Source organism: Globicephala melas, chromosome 11, assembly GCF_963455315.2.
Source record: "Globicephala melas chromosome 11, mGloMel1.2, whole genome shotgun sequence".
Classification (NCBI taxonomy): domain Eukaryota; kingdom Metazoa; phylum Chordata; class Mammalia; order Artiodactyla; family Delphinidae; genus Globicephala; species Globicephala melas.
The window spans coordinates 71,340,669-71,361,296 of NC_083324.2; the positions used below are offsets into that span (position 1 = coordinate 71,340,669).

Consider the following 20,628-nt stretch of genomic DNA (forward strand, 5'->3'; position numbering starts at 1 on the left):
TTATGCTGAAGTTTCAGATTTTCATGTTGCTATATTTTCAACTTTAAAAAAATGGCTTCTGGGTTTTAAGAGGGTCTATTCCATTCTAGGATTATAAAAATATTTCCTTTTACTTTCTAAAAATATTTATGATTTTACTTTTCATGTTTATTTTAAAATCTGTTTGCGGTTTATTTTTGCAAATGGAGCGAAGCAGAGCTCCAGCCTTCGTTTTTTCAGATAGATAGCCACATGTCTCTGTCTCACGTTTTGTATGGTCCTTCCTGTCCTCACTGTCTGAGATGCTACCCTTATCTCTCTTCTCATCTATTCATCTGTTTGGCTACCCTGTATTGTTTCCAGAGTTTTAATTATTGTAAGTTTATATTTTGATAAGTAGTAGGCAAGTCTACAATTATTTCTTTCCAAACATTTCTTGACAATTCTTGCATTTTCTCTTCCTATACCTAAACCTGCCTGTCATTTTTTTTTTAAACCTTTTGGGCATTTTGATTAGCATTATACTAAATTTATAGATTTATTTGAAAAGATGAACCAGAGTTCATAACCCTTTTGCAGTACTCCCTACTTGATGAGGTGAAGAGCCTGAGACAGACTGCAGAGGAGAGGGCAGCAGGACTGGGACTGAGGCAGGGAGAGTAGGATGGAGGGGGGTGGGGGGTGATGGACTGGATCTTGGTGGACAGGGTTGGGCGGGCAGTCAGACATGACTCTTGGGATGGGGGACCCCGATGTCTCTTCTCTCTCAGAGAGAAGCTAGTGAAGACGCTGGTGGAGCTGCTGACCAACCAGGTGGGAGAGAAGATGGTGGTGGTGCTGGCCCTGCGCCTCCTCTACCTGCTCATGACCAAGCACGAGTGGCGTCCACTCTTCGCCAGGGAGGGTGGCATCTACGCTGTGCTGGTTTGCATGCAAGAATATAAGACTTCTGTCCTGGTGCAGCAGGCAGGGCTGGCGGTGAGTGGACCGGGCCTGGGGGTAGAGAGTGATGGGCAGGGTGGGCAGGGTGGGCAGGTTGGGGGCGTGGCTGATCTCAAGGAGGTTCTCTGGTGATTCGGACAAGGAGGAGACATTGGGATGGAAAGATGCAGGTGGATGGAAGAGATCCAGCTGGACAGTCTTGGAGGTTGAATGTGTGTATTTGGAGCAAGGGAGAAGGGTGTTTTTGAGAATGACTCCCAGGTTGAAAATTGAGCAGCAGGGATGGATGAGGTGGTCACTTGCCAAGGGGGAGAATGTTAGAGGGGGAAGAGGTGTGGAGAGAAGGTCAGGTTGAGTTTCTAGGTATGCTGACTTTCCCATGGCTTTTTAGTTACAACTTGGTGTCTGATTAAAGACTAAATTTCTAGATGTGACAGAGTATTTTTTAACCCTTTTGTCTGAGTGGTACCGGTACACAGAAATTACCTCCTCACCAGATGTGGGTAAAGCCCAGCCAGCATTGCCATTGCCTTGCCCCGCCCCCCCCACCCCCATCCCCCGCCCCCTCCCCGGGCCCAGAGAATGGTGAAAGGAGGCCCTCGTTCAGGGAGGAAGAATTGGCTTCCTGAGTACTCCAGACAGAAGGGCTGGCTGGTGGGGAGGTATGGGCAGGGGACAGGTAGACCTCGTCCAGAGCAGTTCTGAGAATGGATTCCAGCAGTGTAACGGCAGCAGCATGGACTGGAACACAGGTGCTCTTAGGGCAGCCTTCCCAGGGAGAGGCCGGGAGGCTCGTCCTTTATGGGGCCAGCCTGGTGCTGCTCCTCCCAAGAGCAGCCAAGCATTCCTAGTTGAGGCCGCGTCTGCTCAAAAAATTCCCTGATCCTTTCAAACCGCATGACCAAAATACGACATTTGCCTCTAAATTTGAACTCTTGCCCTATAACAGAATTGCATCTTTTTGTATATAACTTAAAGTCTACAGAATTCAGCTTGGGGGAGGGGGAGGTAGCTAAAGGGAAAAAGCCTCATTATGAGGTAGCATTTGCTTGAAGGGTCCAGCCCTCACAAGGGGGATCGTCCTGAGAATTATTTCTAATTTACTTCATCCTTAGAAGGTTTCTTCTCAAGAGTCAACCCTTTCACCAGCCAAGACATTCTCCACCCTGATGGTTTAGTGTTCATCCTAATTTAAGATTCTCTTTAGTACCAGCAAACAAGTTGGCATATTACCAGTATTTTTTTCTATAATTCCAGTTGCTCTGCCTGTGAGTCAGCACAAGTAGCCTCGTCCAGGCAGGCTGGATACTGCCTTTGGAGGCCAGGGGACATAGGGGTGGGAGTGTTGGCACACAGGTGCTAGCGGCAGTTGTGGGAATGGCTGAGGTTGCGTGGGGAGGGGGTGCGGGGATCGAGGAGAAGGGGGACAAGGAACTTCCGTATTTGGGACCTGGCAGCAGAGAAACTCCAGAGAGGTAGGACGACCAGGAGGACAAGAAATTATGGAACTCAAGGGAAGAGAGGTTTTTCAAAGGGAGGAGTGGCCAAGCGAGATGGAAGACAGCTTAAAGGAAAGCCTTGAAGGCAAGTAGAGGCTGTGAAAGGGCTCCGTCCTGAGGGGAAGCTGTGGAGGGGTGGCCACCCCAGCACTCGGCGAGCCCCGGTGCTGGCAGAGAGAAGTTACAGGCTCACATTACCGTGGAGCCTTAGGTGTTTTGGTTGGCTTTCTTTTCTTTCCTTTCTTTTTGATGTCCCATCACTACCTCTTTCATTTCTATTTGCAAACAGCTCAGCTGCCCCAAAGTTTGAGGCCTAGAATGATGGCCCGGCTCCCCCCTCCTCTGCACGATGGCTTTTCCCACTCCTGACTCTGCCTTCACATCCCCTCGCAGGCGCTGAAGATGCTGGCCATTGCCAGCTCCTCGGAGATCCCCACTCTTGTTGCCGGCCGAGATTCCATCCACCCTTTGTTTGATGCCCAGATGACCAGGGAGATCTTTGCCAGCATTGACTCGGCCACACGCCCGGGCTCTGAGAGCCTGCTCCTCGCCGTCCCTGCTGCCGTGATCCTGATGCTGAACACGGAGGGGTCAGGACCTCCCCTTCCAAACTCCAAACTCCTGCTAAGCCCCAAGCCCTGCTGCTCCCCTGCCCAGGTCTCATGCATTCCACAGAAATTCCCCTCACGTCGTTGCCTCTGGATGAAATGTGGTGGCCCTCTCTGGCTGTTGTTAGAAGAGAGGCCAGTGGTTGAGGGTAGGGAGATTCCAGAGAGATCAGAGACACCTGATCTTCCTTCCTGGAGTTGGGAGGAGTGACCTGAGGTCAAGAGGCCAGATGTCTAGCCTCAGGGGGACCCCGGGAGCCCCTCCTTCCCCAGCTGCAGGGCTCCTCCCTCCAGGAGGCTGGCTTCCTGCTTCCATTGCATTCACTCTCTTTCAACTTCTTTCTGGGTCACCTCCCTCCTCCCAGGTGCTCCTCCGCGGTGAGAAACGGCCTGCTCCTCCTCAACCTGCTTTTGTGTAACCACCACACTCTGGGAGACCAGATCATAACCAGAGAGCTGAGAGACACCTTGTTTAGACACTCAGGGATAGCACCGGGGACAGAAGCCATGCCCACCACACGCACCATCCTCATGATGCTTCTCAATCGCTACTCGGAGCCACCGGGCAGTCCCGAGCGTGCAGGTACCATCGGGGAGGCGGTGGTTGTGCTGAGGAATCGGTCCCCGCCCGCGGCCAGGAGGGTTTACATCCTAGTACCGTGCTGGAGAGACACGATGAACATTCAGGAAATAAGTGAGGGTTTTGGTGCTCAAGTTAGGTCTCAAGTAGAACTTCCTGACCAAGAGGAGAGGGGGACTGTAGGATAGGTACAAGGAAATTGCCTTCTCTAAATGGCTTTAAACGTAAAAGGGTTCCATCTCTCTGGGCTGGGTTTGGTCCGCTCTTATTGGACACTGGAAGGTTGGTTGAAATAACTTCTAGAGGGGCCTTCTGTAGAGGAATTGTAGCTTATGGTACAGAAAGTTGGTGACTAGAATGTGAACCTACTGATGCCATAGGGAAGAAACCTTTTGTATTTAACAAACAAATGAAACCTGGAAGTATGGGGGCAAATCAGAATAAGCACTGTGTGTCTTTTAGTCTGTACATCTGAAGCCACCATGCTAGGTAGTATAGGGATGTGACTGTAGTAGCTAATAGTTATTAACTTGTGTAATAACAAAGCTGATAGTTAATAATAAAAGGTAGTTGTGTGACTGTATGAGATTAAAACTGTGCTGTTTAACTTGACAGTTTTTGCCATACTAATTTTTTTTACAGATGTAGTTAGGTATATATTTGGTGCCAGAAAAGAAAATCCCCCACAGTTGAGTAGAAACTTCAGACATCCTCACAACGGGAGGAAAAGTGGGGGGCGGCGGTTATTTTCTGCATCTGCCAGTTTCTCAGTTTGACCAATTTGTATGACTCTCCTTCCTTCCCATTTTTGCCTCCTGTGTGTCTGAGCAGCAGCACTGGAAACGCCTGGCGCCCAGGGCCAGGATGGGTCCCCTGAGCTGCTGATCCGATCCCTGGTGGGGCGCCCGTCTGCAGAGCTCCTCCTGGACTTGGAGCGTGTGCTGTGCCGAGAGGGCAGCCCAGGGGGTGCCGTGAGACCTCTCCTCAGGCGCCTCCAGCAGGAGAGCCAGCCCTTCCTCCTGTTTCTGCGGACTCTGGACGCCCCCGGGCCCAACAAAACTCTGCTGCTGACGGCGCTGAGGTGAGAGGCCAGCTCGGGGGCACCTGTGCGTCGGGGGCAAGGGCAGCTGGCAGACTGCAGGGACTTCACTTGTTTCCATCCCTCGCCAGGGTCATGACCCGGCTGCTGGATCATCCGGAGGCCATGGTCCTTCCCTGGCACGAGGTCTTGGAGCCCTGCCTCAACTGTCTGAGTGGCCCTAGCAGTGACTTTGAGGTACCAGAGCCCTGGCAAGGGTGGGGGAGGGAAAGGCAGCTTCTGGACACCAGCTACCTAGTGAGGCTCTGGAGGGCACAGCACAGCCTTCCTGGATGAGTCTGGAAACTGGGAGGGGTGTGTAGGAAGGAGGCCAGCGTCATCTGAGCGTCTCCAGAACTGAGGCCTTCTGGCTGCACCTGAATTTTAAGATTCTGGGTTTAGGAGAAGCCCACGTTCACCAGTCCACGCAGTCCTTGCGCTCTGCCTTTGGGGTTTGTGCCTTGTGGAACAAGGCTCAGACACCGAGGTTGGCTCCTGAGATAGCTTGGTCCTGGCAGGAAGAAGCCTGGGGAGCTGCGCCTGAGCTCTGCCCCTGCCACCTCATTCTGGAGTCCTGGCACCCCAGTGTTCTGTGCCAGCCTGGCTTTGGTACTCTGCTTTCAAGTTCTCCAAAATCTCAGCCACCACATCCCCATTTCTAAACCCACCCCTCAGCCTGTACAGCCTGCCCTTTGTTTCCCTACGTTAATCTCTGTGGCTCTGGGCCAGATTGTTCAGGAGCTGCTCTGCTTCCTGTATCGCCTGGCCTCCATGCACAAAGACTATGCAGTGGTGCTCTGCTGCCTGGGAGCCAAAGAGGCCCTGGCCAAAGTCCTGGTCAAACACCCGGCTCAGCTGCTGCTGGCCTGTGAGCTGCGGGACCTGGTGACAGAGTGTGAGAAACACGCCCAGCTCTATAGTAACCTCACCTCCAGCATCCTGGCTGGCTGCATTCAGGTGAGGAGGTGTGTGGGTCCAGAGCTGAGAAGTAAGCCAGAAGCAGGGGAAGGTGGTTCAGTGCTTGTCCCTGTTTGGCATAAGTAGTAGCAAATCTAGGGCACTTGTTCCCCAGCCTTTACCCCACATGGTTCTGTTCTGCCAAACTTTGGGAAGAAAGGGCTTGAGTGTTCTGTTGCCCCTTGATTCTTCCTCCACATGTGTTTCCGTGTCTCTGCCCCCTCCCCGCACCCCTTCTCTCTGATGTCCGGGCTGCAGATGGTGCTGGGCCAGATCGAAGACCACAGACGAACCTACCGCCCCATCAACATCCCCTTCTTTGACGTGTTCCTTAGGCATCTATGCCAGGGTTCGTGCCCCCATCTACTTTCTCCTGCTGCCACCCCAGCATCTGTTCCCCGCTTCCCTTCGTGCTCCCTAGTCCCCTTCCTTTCTTCTCTCTCAACTAACCAGGCTTCCCGCCTGCCCGCAGGCTCCAGCGTGGAGGTGAAGGAGGACAAGTGCTGGGAGAAGGTGGAGGTGTCCTCCAACCCGCACCGGGCCAGCAAGCTGACGGACCGCAACCCCAAGACCTACTGGGAGTCCAACGGCAGCACCGGCTCCCACTACATCACCCTACACATGCACCGCGGTGTTCTTGTTAGGTGTGAGCGTGCCCATGTCCATGTGTGCATGTGTGCCCTCACGAATGTGCACACACACGAATATTCTGATATGCCGCAGTACACATCCTCAGCGGATTGCCCACATACACACAACCCCGACTGAACCCCTATGCCTGAGGGACACGCTGAAACCCATTTTGTGCAGTGAACATAGACACGTTGGCCTCATCTCCCTGAGCTAAGTGTAGACCTCCCCTCACTCCCCAAGCCTGTGCCGCAGTCCCCCTACAGGTCACATGTCACTGCCCTGTGGTTTTGGTCGAGGGAGAGCAATGACTCACTTATCCACTCCTCCCATGGGCATTTGTTTATTGTGTACTCTGTGCCAGGCACCCTGCAAGGGTCTGGAGCTGCGCGGACAGTAAGATAAGGGACCTGTCTTCAGGGAACTTACAGTCTTGTTGGGGAGCCAGGCTGGAAAATCAGTAAGAAATAGAGTAAGAAAAAAGTTACGGTTGATGTGTGTACTGGATCCTGATGCCAGCTGAGAGCTCAGAGGAGGCTGCCGGAAGGAGGGGCTGACTGGGTTAAGTTTGCAGTAGAAATTGATGTAGTAAAGAGAGGGCGACAGATACTCCAGGTCGAGGGACAACGTATGTGCAAAATGGAAGCAAGAAACAATGATGTATTTGGGGGAACCTTAAGTAATTGTGTCTGGCTGGAACGAAGGGTATGTGTAGTGAAGTGGCAGGAGAGGAAGCCAGAAACGGAGGCAGAGCTGGACCACAGAGTTCTGATCTAACAACTCTGAGCTTTATTCTGAAACTCGAGGAGCCACTGAAGGATTTTAAGAGGGAAAGAGACAAAAGTAGGCTTTTTAATTTAGAGAACTCTGGCAACTATGCGAGTTCGGGTGGCAGGCTGGGAGAGAGTTGGAAGGCATACTGAATGATGAATGTTCAGTGAGGCAGAGGGGACGGGAATAGATGGCGAGGGGGCGGTGGACTGGGGGAGCTTGAGAGGTGGCATCTGCAGCGCCTGCCACTGACTGGATGAGGGCGGCCGCGAGGGAGAAGCCACGTGTTCTAGTTGGAGAACTAGGTGGATGGCAGTTTTCTTTCCCAGGAGAGAGAAATAGGAAGAGGAGCAGGTTTCTACAGACAAATGACCGGTCTGTATGGGCATGTAGGCTTGGAGGTGCCTGTGGGCGCGACATAGAAACGTCTGTTGGAGGCATGGCGTGAAAGCTCAGGAGAGCCGTCTAGGGTAGAGGTGTGGATTTGGAGTCATTAGGGTGTGAACTTTCAGCTGAAACCATGGGTTTAAATGAAGCCACTTTGGGAGAGGATAAATGTAAGAGCAGGGGTCTGGGGAAAACTGACGCTTAAGCAGAGGACAGGAGTCTGAAGAGGAAGTGGTGGGCTGAAGTTCTGAACCAAGACCAGGGCCCTGGTTCTGACTGATTCCTTTCTCCCCTGCCAGGCAGCTGACTCTTCTGGTGGCCAGCGAGGACTCAAGTTACATGCCGGCCAGGGTGGTGGTGTTTGGGGGTGACAGTGTCAGCTGCATCAGCACGGAGCTCAACACGGTGGGGACCCTGTGCCCTGCTTCCCCTTACTCTCCATCCTTCTGTTGGTCCCGGGGCCTTATCAGAAGGACCCAGTCCGTGGGGAGCTCCCACATCCCTTCCTCCCAGGCAGGCAACTGCCTCGTAAGCAGCGAGAATAGCATTAGGACTGTGGAGGCGTGTAGGTCCACGGGCGCAGGGCGGGAGAGGTGAGGGCACACGCTGTCACAGACGTGGTTGCTGTCAACAGCCCTTCCCGTTCCACTTCTGCAGGTGACAGCTCTCTCTCTACTCTTCTCCCCTGCCCCACCAGGTGAACGTGATGCCCTCCGCCAGCCGGGTGGTCCTCCTGGAGAACCTGAACCGCTTCTGGCCTGTCATCCAGATCCGCATAAAGCGCTGCCAGCAGGTGGGGCGAGGGCAAAGGCTGGGGGCTGGGGACCAGGAGGAAGCGCAGGGTCTCCGCAGTGCCTGGATTCTCCAGCATTCAGGCCAGGCTTAGGCCAAGGGTCCCCCTTGGTCTGCTCGTGGATGGCCCAGGAACCTGTTGAGTTCCAGAGATGCGGGAATGTCTCCAGGGAGCCGAGGGTATGAGACATGTGCACATTGCAGGGCGGCATTGACACCCGGGTTCGGGGCGTGGAGGTCCTGGGCCCCAAGCCCACTTTCTGGCCACTATTCCGAGAGCAGCTGTGTCGCCGTACATGTCTCTTCTACACAATTCGGGCGCAAGCCTGGAGCCGGGACATTGCAGAGGACCGCAAGCGCCTCCTCCAGCTCTGCCCCAGGTGAGTGGGCGGGAGGCAGGCAGGGAGGAGAGGGGATGGTTAAGGGAGCAGGAGATGTGCTTCAGGGGAGTCTGAAGGGTAAAGCAGCAGCCGGGATCGGGGACAGAGCAGAGGTGAGAAGTGTGTGCTGAGGCGGGGAGCAGGGTAAGGGACTGGCTCAGCTCGGGGGGATTGGGAGTTGAGCAGGCTTGAGTGGAGGCCTCAGGGAAGTCTTTAATCCTTGACCAGACACTCTTTGTTCCCAGACTGAACAGGGTTTTGCGTCACGAGCAGAATTTTGCCGATCGATTCCTCCCTGACGACGAGGCCGCCCAAGCACTGGGCAAGACCTGCTGGGAGGCCCTGGTCAGCCCCCTGGTGCAGAACATCACCTCCCCGGGTAACCGTCCCCACCCCTGGCCCAACTAACCCGCTCCTTGTAATTATTCCCAGGGCTGACCTGAGTTAATGCTCTTGGTTCTTTTGGTTCCTGTCTTTATCCCTGAAGGCTTGTCACCTCAGTGTTCCTCTCCTTCCTGCCCCAGGGACTGCTCCCTGAAACTCTGGTATTTGAATTCTCACCCCCACCCCCACCCCCACCCCCACCCCCAACCTGTTCCCATGTCCCCAGACTCCAGCTGAAGCAAACCTTGGTGAGGGGAGGACGAAGGCCCTGCTGCCCCCAAATCCTTTTTGTACAATCACTCCTTCTCTGTCCTTCTCCTGGGCTGTCCCTTCCCCATCACCCATGGAGACCTGTTCCTGACCCACCTCCTTTTAGATGTGGAAGGTGTGAGCTCCCTGGGGTGGCTGCTGGATCAGTACTTAGAGCAAAGAGAGAGCTCTCGGAACCCCCTGAGTCGAGCAGCAGCCTTTGCCTCTCGAGTCCGTCGCCTTTGCCACTTGCTGGTGCACGTGGAGCCTCCTCCTGGGCCTTCTCCTGAACCGTCCACTCGGCCCTGTGAGTCCCAGTCTGGCCAGTTGAACTAAGAATCTGGGCAGCGGTGATATCTGACTCCTCTCTTTTGGGTTTTACTCATCCTTTCTGCTTTGCCATGGGCCTTCCAAGGGGTCAGTTCCCAGGATGCTGGGACTCGCCCAGGGACTGAGATGAACCCCGTTCTTTGACCTCTGTGTCCACAGTCAGCAAGAACAGTAAGGGTCAGGACCGGAGCCCTGGGCCTTCACCAGTTCTTCCAAGCAGCAGCCTGAGGAACATAACCCAGTGCTGGCTGAGTGTGGTGCAGGAGCAGGTGGGCAGAGGGAGCTGAGGTCTGGGCGGGACCGAGGCTGCTGGGCTGCCCTTTGGATGCAGTTTCCCCTTTCTCCTCAGGTCAGCAGGTTCCTGGCTGCGGCCTGGAGGGCGCCAGACTTCGTGCCCCGCTACTGTAAACTCTATGGGCGCTTGCAGAGAGCAGGCTCGGAGCTCTTCGGGCCCCGAGCAGCCTTCATGCTGGCCCTGCGCAGCGGCTTCTCGGGCGCCTTGCTACAGCAATCCTTCCTCACCGCTGCCCACGTGAGTGCTGGGGACCGCCGGCTTCCCAGACCATTTCTGCTCTGCGTTTTCACCTCCTTCCACCCGCCACCCTTCTACTCCACTCCCTCTTCATGGTTTGCTGCTGCCCTTCCTGTTGCCCCCAGATGAGTGAGCAGTTTGCCAGGCACATCGACCAGCAGATCCAGGGTGGCCTGATGGGTGGAACTCCTGGAGTGGAAATGCTGGGACGGCTCCAGTGGCACCTGGAGCCCATCATGGTCCTCTCTGGCCTGGAGCTGGCCACGACTTTTGAGCACTTCTACCAGTGAGTGCAGGGCTGGAGAAGTAGGGCATGGGAGGCATAGAGTCTAGAGAAGGGGGAGACTTGAGTCTTAGAGGGAAGGTGAGGGAGGAGCAGTAGGGAGGAGAGATTAAGATGCAGAGATGGCCGTGGCACTGGTGGGAAGGACAAGGTGAGGGATGGCCTGTGACCCAGGCAGGCTACAACAGAGGTAGTACCTACGTTCTGGAGTGGGGGGCCATGCCGAGCCCCCACACTGAGGCTCGGCCTGGGCTGTGTGTGCTGCAGGCACTACATGGCGGACCGTCTCCTGAGCGTGGGCTCGAGCTGGCTGGAGGGGGCCGTGCTGGAGCAGATCGGCCCCTGCTTCCCCAACCGCCTCCCCCAGCAGATGTTGCGGAGCCTGAGCACCTCGGAGGAGCTGCAGCGCCAGTTCCATGTGTACCAGCTCCAACAGCTGGACAAGCTGCTCTTGGAGCAGGAGGATGAGGAGGAACAGGGCCTGGAAGAAGAGGAGGTGAGAGCAAGGGAAAGAGTGGGAGAGCAGGGGAAGACTAGACCAAAGAAGGGGGCCCAAGAGCCCTTGAAATCCTTCTGTCTCTCAGGAGGAAGAGGAGGAAGAGAAGGCTGAGAAAGAACTATTTATCGAAGATCCAAGTCCAACAGTTTCTGTACTGGTCCTGTCACCACGCTGCTGGCCGGTCTCTCCACTCTGCTACCTGTACCATCCCAGAAAGTGCCTTCCCACAGAATTCTGTGATGCCCTTGACCGCTTCTCCAATTTCTACAACCAGAGTGAGGAGATAGGGGCAGGCATTTGGAGACTGGGGTGAGATTTGGGGTGGCATCTCAGAGAGGAAGAGGAGAGGATCTTTGGACAGGAATGTGTAGATATGAAGAAAAATAGCCTCTAGAGAGAACCATCTCCTAAGGAAGGGTGGAAAAGCGTGGATTAGATCTTCATTAATTTCTCTCTTATTTTCTTCACCTTTGTATGAATTTGTTCTATTTTTCTTTTTTTAACTTCAAGTTGCATGCTTACTTAATTTTTAGTCCTTTCAGGCTTCTGATTTTCAAATGAAACTATTTAAGGCTATTCATTTCCCTCGCAACATTACTTTAGCTGCATTCAGTAAGTTTTTTGGTTTTATTTTCTTTTAGAGTTTTTTTTTTGATGTATAATTAATATTCAGTGAAGTGCACAAATCTTAATTATAGCTTAATGAATTTAATGTTCATATGCCCTCCCATAACCACTCCCCAGATCAAGATACAGAACATTTCCAGCACCCCAAAAGGCTTCCTCCTTCATGTCCCCTTTCTAGTCAGCATCTTCTTCCAAGAGAAATTATTCTTTTTCCCTTTATCATCATAGATTTTTGCCTTTAAGCATCAGGTAAGTGGAATCATAGAGTATGTATTCTGCTGTGTCTGATATCTTTCACTCAACATAACGTCTGTGGGAGTTATTCAGGTTGTCAGTTATGTCATTACGTTGTTCTTTTGTATTGCTTAGTCATATTCCACTGCATGAATGATGGACATTTGGGATGTTGCATAAGTTTTTATCATGTAGTACTTTATTATTGTTTAGTTCTAAGAATTTTCTAATTTCCATTTTTATTTCTTTGATTTATTAGTTTCTTTGAAGTATATTTTAAAATATTTATTTATTTATTTATTTATTTGGCTGTGTTGGGTCTTAGTTGCGGCATGCGGGATCTTTCCTTGAGGCACGTGGGCTTTAGTTGTGGTGCACGGGCTCAGTAGTTGCAGCGTGTGGCATCTCTAGTTGTGGCACGCAGGCTCCAGAGTGTGTGGACTCCGTAGTTGCGGCACGTGGGCTCTTTAGTTGTGGTGCGTGGGTTTAGTTGCCCCGTGGCATGTGGGATCTTAGTTCCCCGATCAGGGATCGAACCTGTGTCCCCTGCATTGGAAGGTGGATTCTCAACCACTGGACCACCAAGGAAGTCCCGGAAGTATATTTTTAAGTTTCCAAACTTTTATTTTGCTTAGTTATCTATCTGGTTTAGATTTTAACCTTCATTCCCTTGTGGCCAAAGAACACGATTTCTATGATTCTGAATCTTTGCAATTTATTGAGACTTCCTTTATGGCCTAGTAGATGGTCAGATTTTATAAGTGTTCTATGTGTGATTAAGAAAAATGTGTATTCTTCAACTGTTGGATATAGATTTCAGTATATTCCACTAAATTGACCTTATGTTGTTCAAATCTGTAACCTTACTCATTTTTGTCTGTTTGCTCTGTTACTTAGAGAAGTATGCTAAAATCTACCATTATAATAGTGAATTTTTAAACTTCTAATCATGTCAGTTTTGCTTTATATATTTTTTGACTGTATTATCAGATACAAGCTTAAAATCATTTAACAGTGCTGTCCAATAGAGCTTTCTGCCATGATGGAAAAGTTCTTTTCTGTGCTGTTCAGTATGACAGCCAATTGTGTCTGTTGAGCACTTGAAATGGGACTAGTGTGACTGAGGAGCTCGATATTTAATTTTATGTACTTTAACCAGTTTAAAGTTAAAGAGCCACATATGGCTAGTGGCTACCGTAATGGACTATGCAGGTTTAGAATCTTCATGGTCAGTTAAGCCTCATTATTGTGAAATGACCATCTTTCTTTCTAGTAAAGTTTTTTCTCTTAAGATCTACTTTTATCTGGTACTAATAGTATACCAGCTTTCTTTTTCTTTTTAATTTTTTTGGGCACGCCACACGGCATGCAGGATCTTAGTTCACCGACCAGGGATGGAACCCGTGCCCCCTGCAGTGGAAACGCGGAGTCTTAACCCCTGGACCGCCAGGGAAGTCCCTGTACCAGCTTTCTTTGATTAGTATCTTTCTAGTATATCTTTTTCTATCCTTTTACTTTTTTTTTTTGAATTCATCATTCTTTTAGGTGTCTTTTATTGTGGTAAAATATGAATAGCAAAGTTTGCCATTTTAACCATTTTAAGTATAAAATTCAGTTGTTCCTTTACTTGAAAATTTTTTTATTTGGAAATTCAAATTTACAGAAAAATTATAAGAATAATACAAAGAGCACTCATATATTCTTTATCCAAGTTTACTTTTTGTTAACTTTTCACTCATTTGCTTTTATCGTTTGCTCTTTGTGTACATATACATATCTATAAATGTGTATATGTATGTATATGTGGTATGTGTGTGTGTATACTTTTTTCTCATGAACTGCTGCATATATGCTGGCTCTTTGCCCCTAAATAATACACATTTCCTCAGAATAAAATATTCTCTTATAAAATCGCAGTACATTTATTACTTTCAAATATTTAACGTTCATATAATACTTTTAATCTACTTTCCATATTCCAATTTTGTCAATTACTCCAAAATCTTTTTTTTTTTTTTCCCAGTCCAGGAGAGGATCCAGTCTAGGATCACCCGTTATGTTTAGTTGTCATGTCTCTAGTCTCCTTTAGTCTGGAACAATTCCTTGGCCGTTCTTTGTCTTTTGTGACGTTGACATTTTGGGAGAATATAGTCCTTTAAAATTTTCTAAGTAGTTCCTATCTTAAGTTGGTATATTTCCTCATGATTAGATTCAAGTTATGTATTCCTGGCCAGAGTACTAACTGATATTATATACTTCTTAGGGTATTACATCTGGAAGCACAGGATTACCATCTGCCCCTTGTTTGTGATGTTAATTTTGACAACCTGGTCAAGAGGTTGTTTGATTTCTCCACTGTATAGTTAATATTTTTTCCCTTGCTACTATTAATAAGCAATCTGAAGGTCCTGCTATATAGCACAGGGAACTCAATGTTATGTGGCAGCCTGGATGGGAGAGGAGTTTGGCGGAGAATGGATACATGTGTATGTATGGCTGAATCCCTTTGCTGTGCACCTGAAACTATTCACAACATTGTTAATCGGCTCTACTCCAATATAAAATAAAAAGGTAAAAAAAAATAAGCAATCTGTTGGCAGTATACTTTAAAACATGCCAATATTCTACTCTCATCAGAATTTCCCCCAGTAGCATTTTACTTTTTTTTTTGGCTGCCTCTGTGGCTTGCAGATCTTAGTTCCCCAACCAGGGATTGAGCCCGGACCCCCGCACTGAGAGCATGGAGTCCTAACTGGACTGCCAGGGAATTCCCTCATTTAACTTTTAACTTTACCATACTCTTATATTTTAGGAATGTGCCTTATAAATACCTAGAATTTGTTTTTTTAATCAACCTAATAATCTCTTTTTGAATTGTCAGTTTTTGCCTATTTATAATTATTATGAGTAATGATGTATTTGGCTTTTATTTTTAACCTCTTAGTTCACCCTTCTTATTAATTTTAAATTTTAGTTATTTCATATACACAAAAGAGTATATAAAATGTACAGGTAAAGCAAAAAAAAAAAAAAAAGGAACACCTTTATTGATGTGATTCTGCCCTGAGGTTTTATGCATTTTATTATTTTGGATTTTAAAAATTCCTTTTTTGTCTCTATCAGTTTTGGAAGTTATGCATTCTATTTCTATAGTTGATTGCCCTTATATTTTTAATGTAAACTTAACTTGTTACTATCACTTTGCATCTTCCTGAACAATAAAAGGACCATAGAAAATCTTAATTCCAGCTCTAACTCCCATCTTGTATCTTTTTTTACCTTCCAGCTGGTCATCATTATTATTGTTTTATTCAGTTTGGATTTGCCATCATAACAATTGCTTTAGTCACCATTCCTCTTGCATTTTTGAAAAATACTTTATTTATTTTTTTGGCTACGTCAGGTCTTAGTTGCGGCATGCAGGATTTTTTTGTTGTGGCATGCAGGCTCTTCGTTGCAGTGCATGGGCTTTTCTGTAGTCGCGGTGTGAGGGCTCCGTAGTTGTGGCACATGGGCTCTGTAGTTGTGGTGCGTGGACTTTCTCATTGAGGCGTGCGAGCTCAGTAGTTGTGGCGCACTGGCTTAGTTGCCTTGTGGCGTGTGGGATCTTAGTTCCCCAACCAGGGATTGAACCCATGTCCCCTGTGTTGGAAAGCAGGTTCTGTACCACTGCACCACCAGGGAAGTCCCTCCTTTTGCATCTTGATCCTTCTTTCTGAGTTCAATTTTATTCCTAAAGTACATCCTTTAGAAGTTGTTTTTTTGTTTTTTTGTGGTATGCGGGCCTCTCACTGTTGTGGCCTCTCCCGTTGCAGAGCACAGGCTCCGGATGTGCAGGCTCAGCGGCCACGGCTCACGGGCCCAGCCGCTCCGCGGCATGTGGGATCTTCCCGGACCGGGGCACGAACCCGTGTCCCCTGCATTGGCAGGCGGACTCTCAACCACTGCGCCACCAGGGAAGCCCAAGTTTTTTTTTCTTTTTAAATTTTTATTGGAGTATAGTTGATTTACAGTGTCATGTTACTTTCTGCTGTACAGCACATGAATCAGTTATACATACACATATATCCACTCTTTTTTAGACTCTTTTCCCATATAGGTCATAACAGAGTATTGAGTAGAGTTCTCTGTGCTGTATAGTAGGTCCTTGTTAGTTATCTATTTTATATATAAGGAGTATGTAAATGTCAATCCCAATCACCCAATTTATCCTTACCCCCCTTCCCTCCTGGTAACCATAAGTTTGTTTTCTACATCTGTGACTCTATTTCTGTTTTGTAAGTAAGTTCATTTGTACCAGTTTTTTAGATTCCGCATATAAGTGATATTATACGGTATTTGTCCTTCTCTGTCTGACTTACTTCACTCAGTAAGACAATCTGTAGGTCTATTCATGTTGCTGCAAATGGCATTATTTCGTTCTTGTTTATGGCTGAGTAATATTCCATTGTATATATGTACCACATCTTCTTTATCCATTCCTCTGTCAGTGGACATTTAGGTTGCTTCCAGGTCCTGGCTATTGTAAATAGTGCTGCAGTGAACACTGGGGTGCATGTATCTTTTCGAATTATGGTTTTCTCTGGGTATATACCCAGGAGTGGGATTGCTGGATCATATGGTAGCTCTGTTTTTAGTTTTTTAAGGAACCTTCGTGCTCTGCTCCATAGTGGCAGTACCAATTTACATTCCCACCAACACTGTAGAAGGGGTTCCCTTTTCTCCACACCCTCTCCAGCATTTATTGTTTGTAGATTTAAAAAAAAATTTATTTATTTTATTTTTGGCTGCGTTGGGTCTTCATTGCCACGTGTGGACTTTCTCTAGTTGCAGCAGGCGGGGGCTACTCTTCGTTGCGATTTGCAGGCTTCTAATTGCGGTGGCTTTTCTTGTTGCAGAGCACGGGCTCTAGGCACGCGGGCTTCAGTAGTTGTGGCTTGCGGGCTCTAGAGCACAGGCTCGGTAGTTGTGGTGCACAGGCTTAGTTGCTCCATGGCATGTGGGATCTTCCCGAACCGGGTCTTGAACCTGTGACCCCTGCATTGGTAGGCAGACTCTTAAAACACTGTGCCACCAGGGAAGCCCTGTTTGTAGATTTTTTGATGATGGCCATTCTGACCGGTGTAAGGTGATACCTCATTGTAGTTTTGATTTGCATTTCTGTAATAATTAGTGATGTTGAGCATCTTTTCATGTGCTTTTTGGCCATCTGTATGTCTTCTTTGGAGAAAGGTCTATTTAGATCTTCCACTCATTTTTTAAAATGTAATAATTATTTATTATTTACGGTTATAGGAAACAAATTTTAAACAAATTTGCATACATGTTTTGTTCCTGTGATATATGAGACACTGATCAGTAAAAGACCGACAAGCATAAAAATATCAATGTATTACATCAGGATAAAATTCTGTGGGGGAAGTGAAATGGAAATATAATTTCAAGGAGTAAAAGGAATGATGTAAAATGTCTGATTGTTAAAGAGCTTGTCTTGTACTTTTTAAGTGGATGATGGTGGCTGTCACAGCATAATGATTTTTTTTTCAACATCTTTATTGGAGTATAATTGCTCTACAATGGTGCGTTAGCTTCTGCCATATAACAAAATGAATCAGCCATACATATACACATATCCCCATATCCCCTCCCTCTTACGTCCCCCTCCCACCCTCCCTATCGCACCCTTCTAGGTGGTCACAAAGCATCGTTCTGCTCATTTTTTGTATATTTTGGAGATTAATCCTTTGTCGCTTCGTTTATGAAGAAGTCTCTTAATTGATGGAATATTGTTGGAAGACTTTTATCAGTTTTTATTTCAGAATGGCTTATTTTTACCGTCATTTAAAAAATCATTTTATTGTGAGAACTTTTATTTAATTAATTTCTTTTTGGCTGCATTGGGTCTTCGTTGCTGCACGTGGACTTTCTCTAGTTGCGGCGAGAGGGGGCTACTCTTCGTGGTGGTACGTGGGCTTCTCATTCTGGTGGCTTCTCTTGTTGCGGAGCACGGGCTCTAGGCACGAGGGCCTCAGTAGTTGTGGCTCGCGGGCTCTAGAGCGCAAGCTCAGTAGTGGTACACGGGCTTAGTTGTTCCGCGGCATGTAGGATCTTCTGGACCAGGGCTTGAACCCGTGACCCCTGCCTTGGCAGGTGGATTCTTTTTTTTTTGTGGTACGCGGGCCTCTCACTGCTGCCGCCCCTCCCGTTGCGGAGCACAGGCTCCGGACGCGCAGGCCCAGCGGCCATGGCTCACAGGCCCAGCCGCTCCGTGGCATGTGTGATCCTCCCTGACCGGGGCACGAACCTGCGTCCCCTGCCATCGGCAGGCGGACCCTCAACCACTGCGCCACCAGGGAAGCCCGGCAGGTGGATTCTTAACCACTGCACCACCAGGGAAGCCCTATGAGAAACTTTAGACATACACAAAAGTAGACAGAATAAATAAACTTCGGTATACCAACATCTATCAATTCATGGCTGATTTTGCTTCATTTGTACCCCACCCGCTTTCCCTAGCCGTCAAATTTAAGGTAAGGACTCTCTTTTTAAAAGCAAGGACACTACAATTATCAAACTTACAGAAATTAGTAACATTTCCTAATATTATCAGATATACAGTCAATATTCATATTTCCCAAATTTTCTCGAGCTTTTAAAATTAGGTTTTTTTTTTTTTTTGCCTCTTGAGGATCCAAGCAAAGCCCATGCATTACATTTGATGAGTTCTATCTCCTGTCGCCCTTAACGTATAGGTTCCTGCCTCTGTTTTCTTCCCCCTGCAGTTGTTTGTAGAATAAACTGGGTAGTTGTCCACTGGCTGAATTTTGCTGATTGTGTCTACACGGTGTCCTCTAGGCACCGTATTCTGTCTGCTTTCCCGAAGACCGATATTTAGACGTAGGAGCTTATTCAGATTCAGAGTTGATTTCTCGGGCAAGGGCACTTCATGGGTAGTATCGTGTACTTCCTCCTGGAGGCTGTCTCTCTCTGTGATGTTAAAGTGGATCAGTGGATTTCACTGTTGTCTGTCCAATTTATACCTTATATATAATTTCCCATTAGCCGTTTGCTAGACACTCATTCATTCTCATTGCCATTAGGGTTAGGAACTAGTGACATTCTGCTTTTGTCATTCCCTCTCCATGTGTTAGCCAGAATGCTTCCTCTATAAAGAGAAACTTCCTCTCATCAGCTTTTTGGTTGCCCTGAAGTACTGTTTATACAGGAAAGGCTTGATTCTCTTCTCCCCCTTATTTTTAACCAGTTTTCAAAATAATGTGTTGGTTCTCTAGCTTCCTCCAAAGATGACTGGTGAGGTCTTTTTAAAAAAATATATCATTTTGAACTCATGGCTTTTAAAACATTTCATGTGTTTCAGTTCATCGCAGGTGTTATTTTTTTTTTGATCTTCACATTGTCCCATCTTTGGCCAGAGAGCACCTCTCAGGCTGGCTCCTTTTGATACCCTCTCCCTTTGACAGCATCCTTGTTTTCTAGTCTGAGCAGACAGCCCAGGCTCACAGGAGAAGGAAGAGACCCAGCCCAGCGGGTCTTTAAAACTGTCAGCTCCCTGGGAGCAAAACCCGGCTCTCCTCTCTGGTGTTTCTGCTGTGGAGCTCGCCTGGCGCAGGGCTAGGCTCAGGGTGGGCTCCCAGGTCCCTGTGGCAGACACAGAGGAGGCTGAGCCCTGGATGCTGGACGAGGCACCTCTGTGTCTGTGAATGCTGAGCCCTGCTCCCCACAGATACTAGCAAAGTTTGGTAAATGGTGCACCCTCACCTCAACGCTGACCCCTTGTTTACCCTACTCTGTCTCCACATTTTCCCTCAACACTTTCCCAGGTCAGAACCATCCAGTCCTGGATATGGGACCACATCGGCGACTGCAGTGGACATGGCTGGGCCGGGCTGAGCTGCAGTTTGGGGACCAGACCCTCCATGTGTCTACCGTGCAGATGTGGCTGCTGCTGAATTTCAATCAGACGGAGGTGCCTCAGCTCCTTGGCCTCTCGCTATCTTCTTCTCTTCTTTGTCTGTCACTGTTCTTCTCAAGTGTCTCCCTCCTTCTTTCTGTCTTCCCTCTTATTTTCCCTTCCCTTGACTGTCTTCTCCTGACTAGCCCTGTTTCTCCTGACCAGGAGGTGTCAGTAGAGGCTTTGCTGAAGAATTCTGACCTCAGCCCCAAGCTGCTGCTCCAGGCACTCCTGCCCCTCACCGCTGATAGCGGCCCTTTGACCCTGCAGGAGGGTCAGGACTTCCCACGTGGGGGTAGGTCTGAGGGGGGCTGGGCTGAGCCTCTGCTCCGAGGGGGCGGGGCTCTCCGGGTGGGGGTGGTGTAGGGAATGAGAATGGGGTCCCTTCTGCCCCCACTTCTCTGTCCCTTCCCCTCCTCGGGCACTGACTGGGAGCGGGTTCCAGGTGTGCTGCAGCTCCGTGAGCCTGGGCTCTGGCCCCACGGGGAGGCCCTGTGGCTGCTACCTCCCCAGACGTACCTGAACGTAGAGGAGGATGAGGGCCAAACCCTGGAGCAGAAGAGGAACCTCTTGAGCTGTCTTCTTGTCCGTATTCTCAAAGCCCACGGAGAGAAGGGCCTCCACATCGACCAGCTGGTTTGTCTGGTAGGCAGAGGAGACCATGATGGTGGTGGGAGAGGGAGGGAGTCGTGCTTGGGGGTGGGGTTAAAGGCAGGGGTCATCACAGGGAAGGTGAACTGTCTCAGCCCGAGACCTGGTAGGGTGACATTTCCATCTGGGTTTTGTATTCCCGACAGGCAGTTAGATAGAAGGTAGAGACCAGACATGAGTGCTGACCATGTGCCAGGCTGTATTCTAGGAGTTTACGTGATTAAGTCATTTAATCCACACAAAAATACTATGAGCTAGGTGATG

The 20,628-nt window shown here is 48.9% G+C and overlaps 1 protein-coding gene across 1 annotated transcript in view; it reads left to right on the forward strand.

The window, feature by feature from the left end:
* The window catches only part of CUL9 (cullin 9), a 38,217-nt gene that overhangs the window by 8,875 nt on the left and 8,714 nt on the right, over window positions 1-20,628 (forward strand). Inside the window, exons 9-29 of the mRNA XM_030870666.2 lie at window positions 750-957; window positions 2,814-3,010; window positions 3,394-3,611; window positions 4,440-4,689; window positions 4,779-4,884; window positions 5,416-5,643; window positions 5,902-5,992; window positions 6,116-6,287; window positions 7,731-7,836; window positions 8,129-8,224; window positions 8,428-8,603; window positions 8,849-8,982; window positions 9,364-9,543; window positions 9,726-9,835; window positions 9,916-10,098; window positions 10,224-10,384; window positions 10,649-10,877; window positions 10,966-11,155; window positions 19,583-19,728; window positions 19,879-20,008; window positions 20,159-20,358. Of these exons, the coding sequence (XP_030726526.2) occupies window positions 750-957; window positions 2,814-3,010; window positions 3,394-3,611; window positions 4,440-4,689; window positions 4,779-4,884; window positions 5,416-5,643; window positions 5,902-5,992; window positions 6,116-6,287; window positions 7,731-7,836; window positions 8,129-8,224; window positions 8,428-8,603; window positions 8,849-8,982; window positions 9,364-9,543; window positions 9,726-9,835; window positions 9,916-10,098; window positions 10,224-10,384; window positions 10,649-10,877; window positions 10,966-11,155; window positions 19,583-19,728; window positions 19,879-20,008; window positions 20,159-20,358 (3,511 nt within the window). The remainder of the gene's footprint in view (window positions 1-749; window positions 958-2,813; window positions 3,011-3,393; window positions 3,612-4,439; window positions 4,690-4,778; window positions 4,885-5,415; window positions 5,644-5,901; window positions 5,993-6,115; window positions 6,288-7,730; window positions 7,837-8,128; window positions 8,225-8,427; window positions 8,604-8,848; window positions 8,983-9,363; window positions 9,544-9,725; window positions 9,836-9,915; window positions 10,099-10,223; window positions 10,385-10,648; window positions 10,878-10,965; window positions 11,156-19,582; window positions 19,729-19,878; window positions 20,009-20,158; window positions 20,359-20,628) is intronic.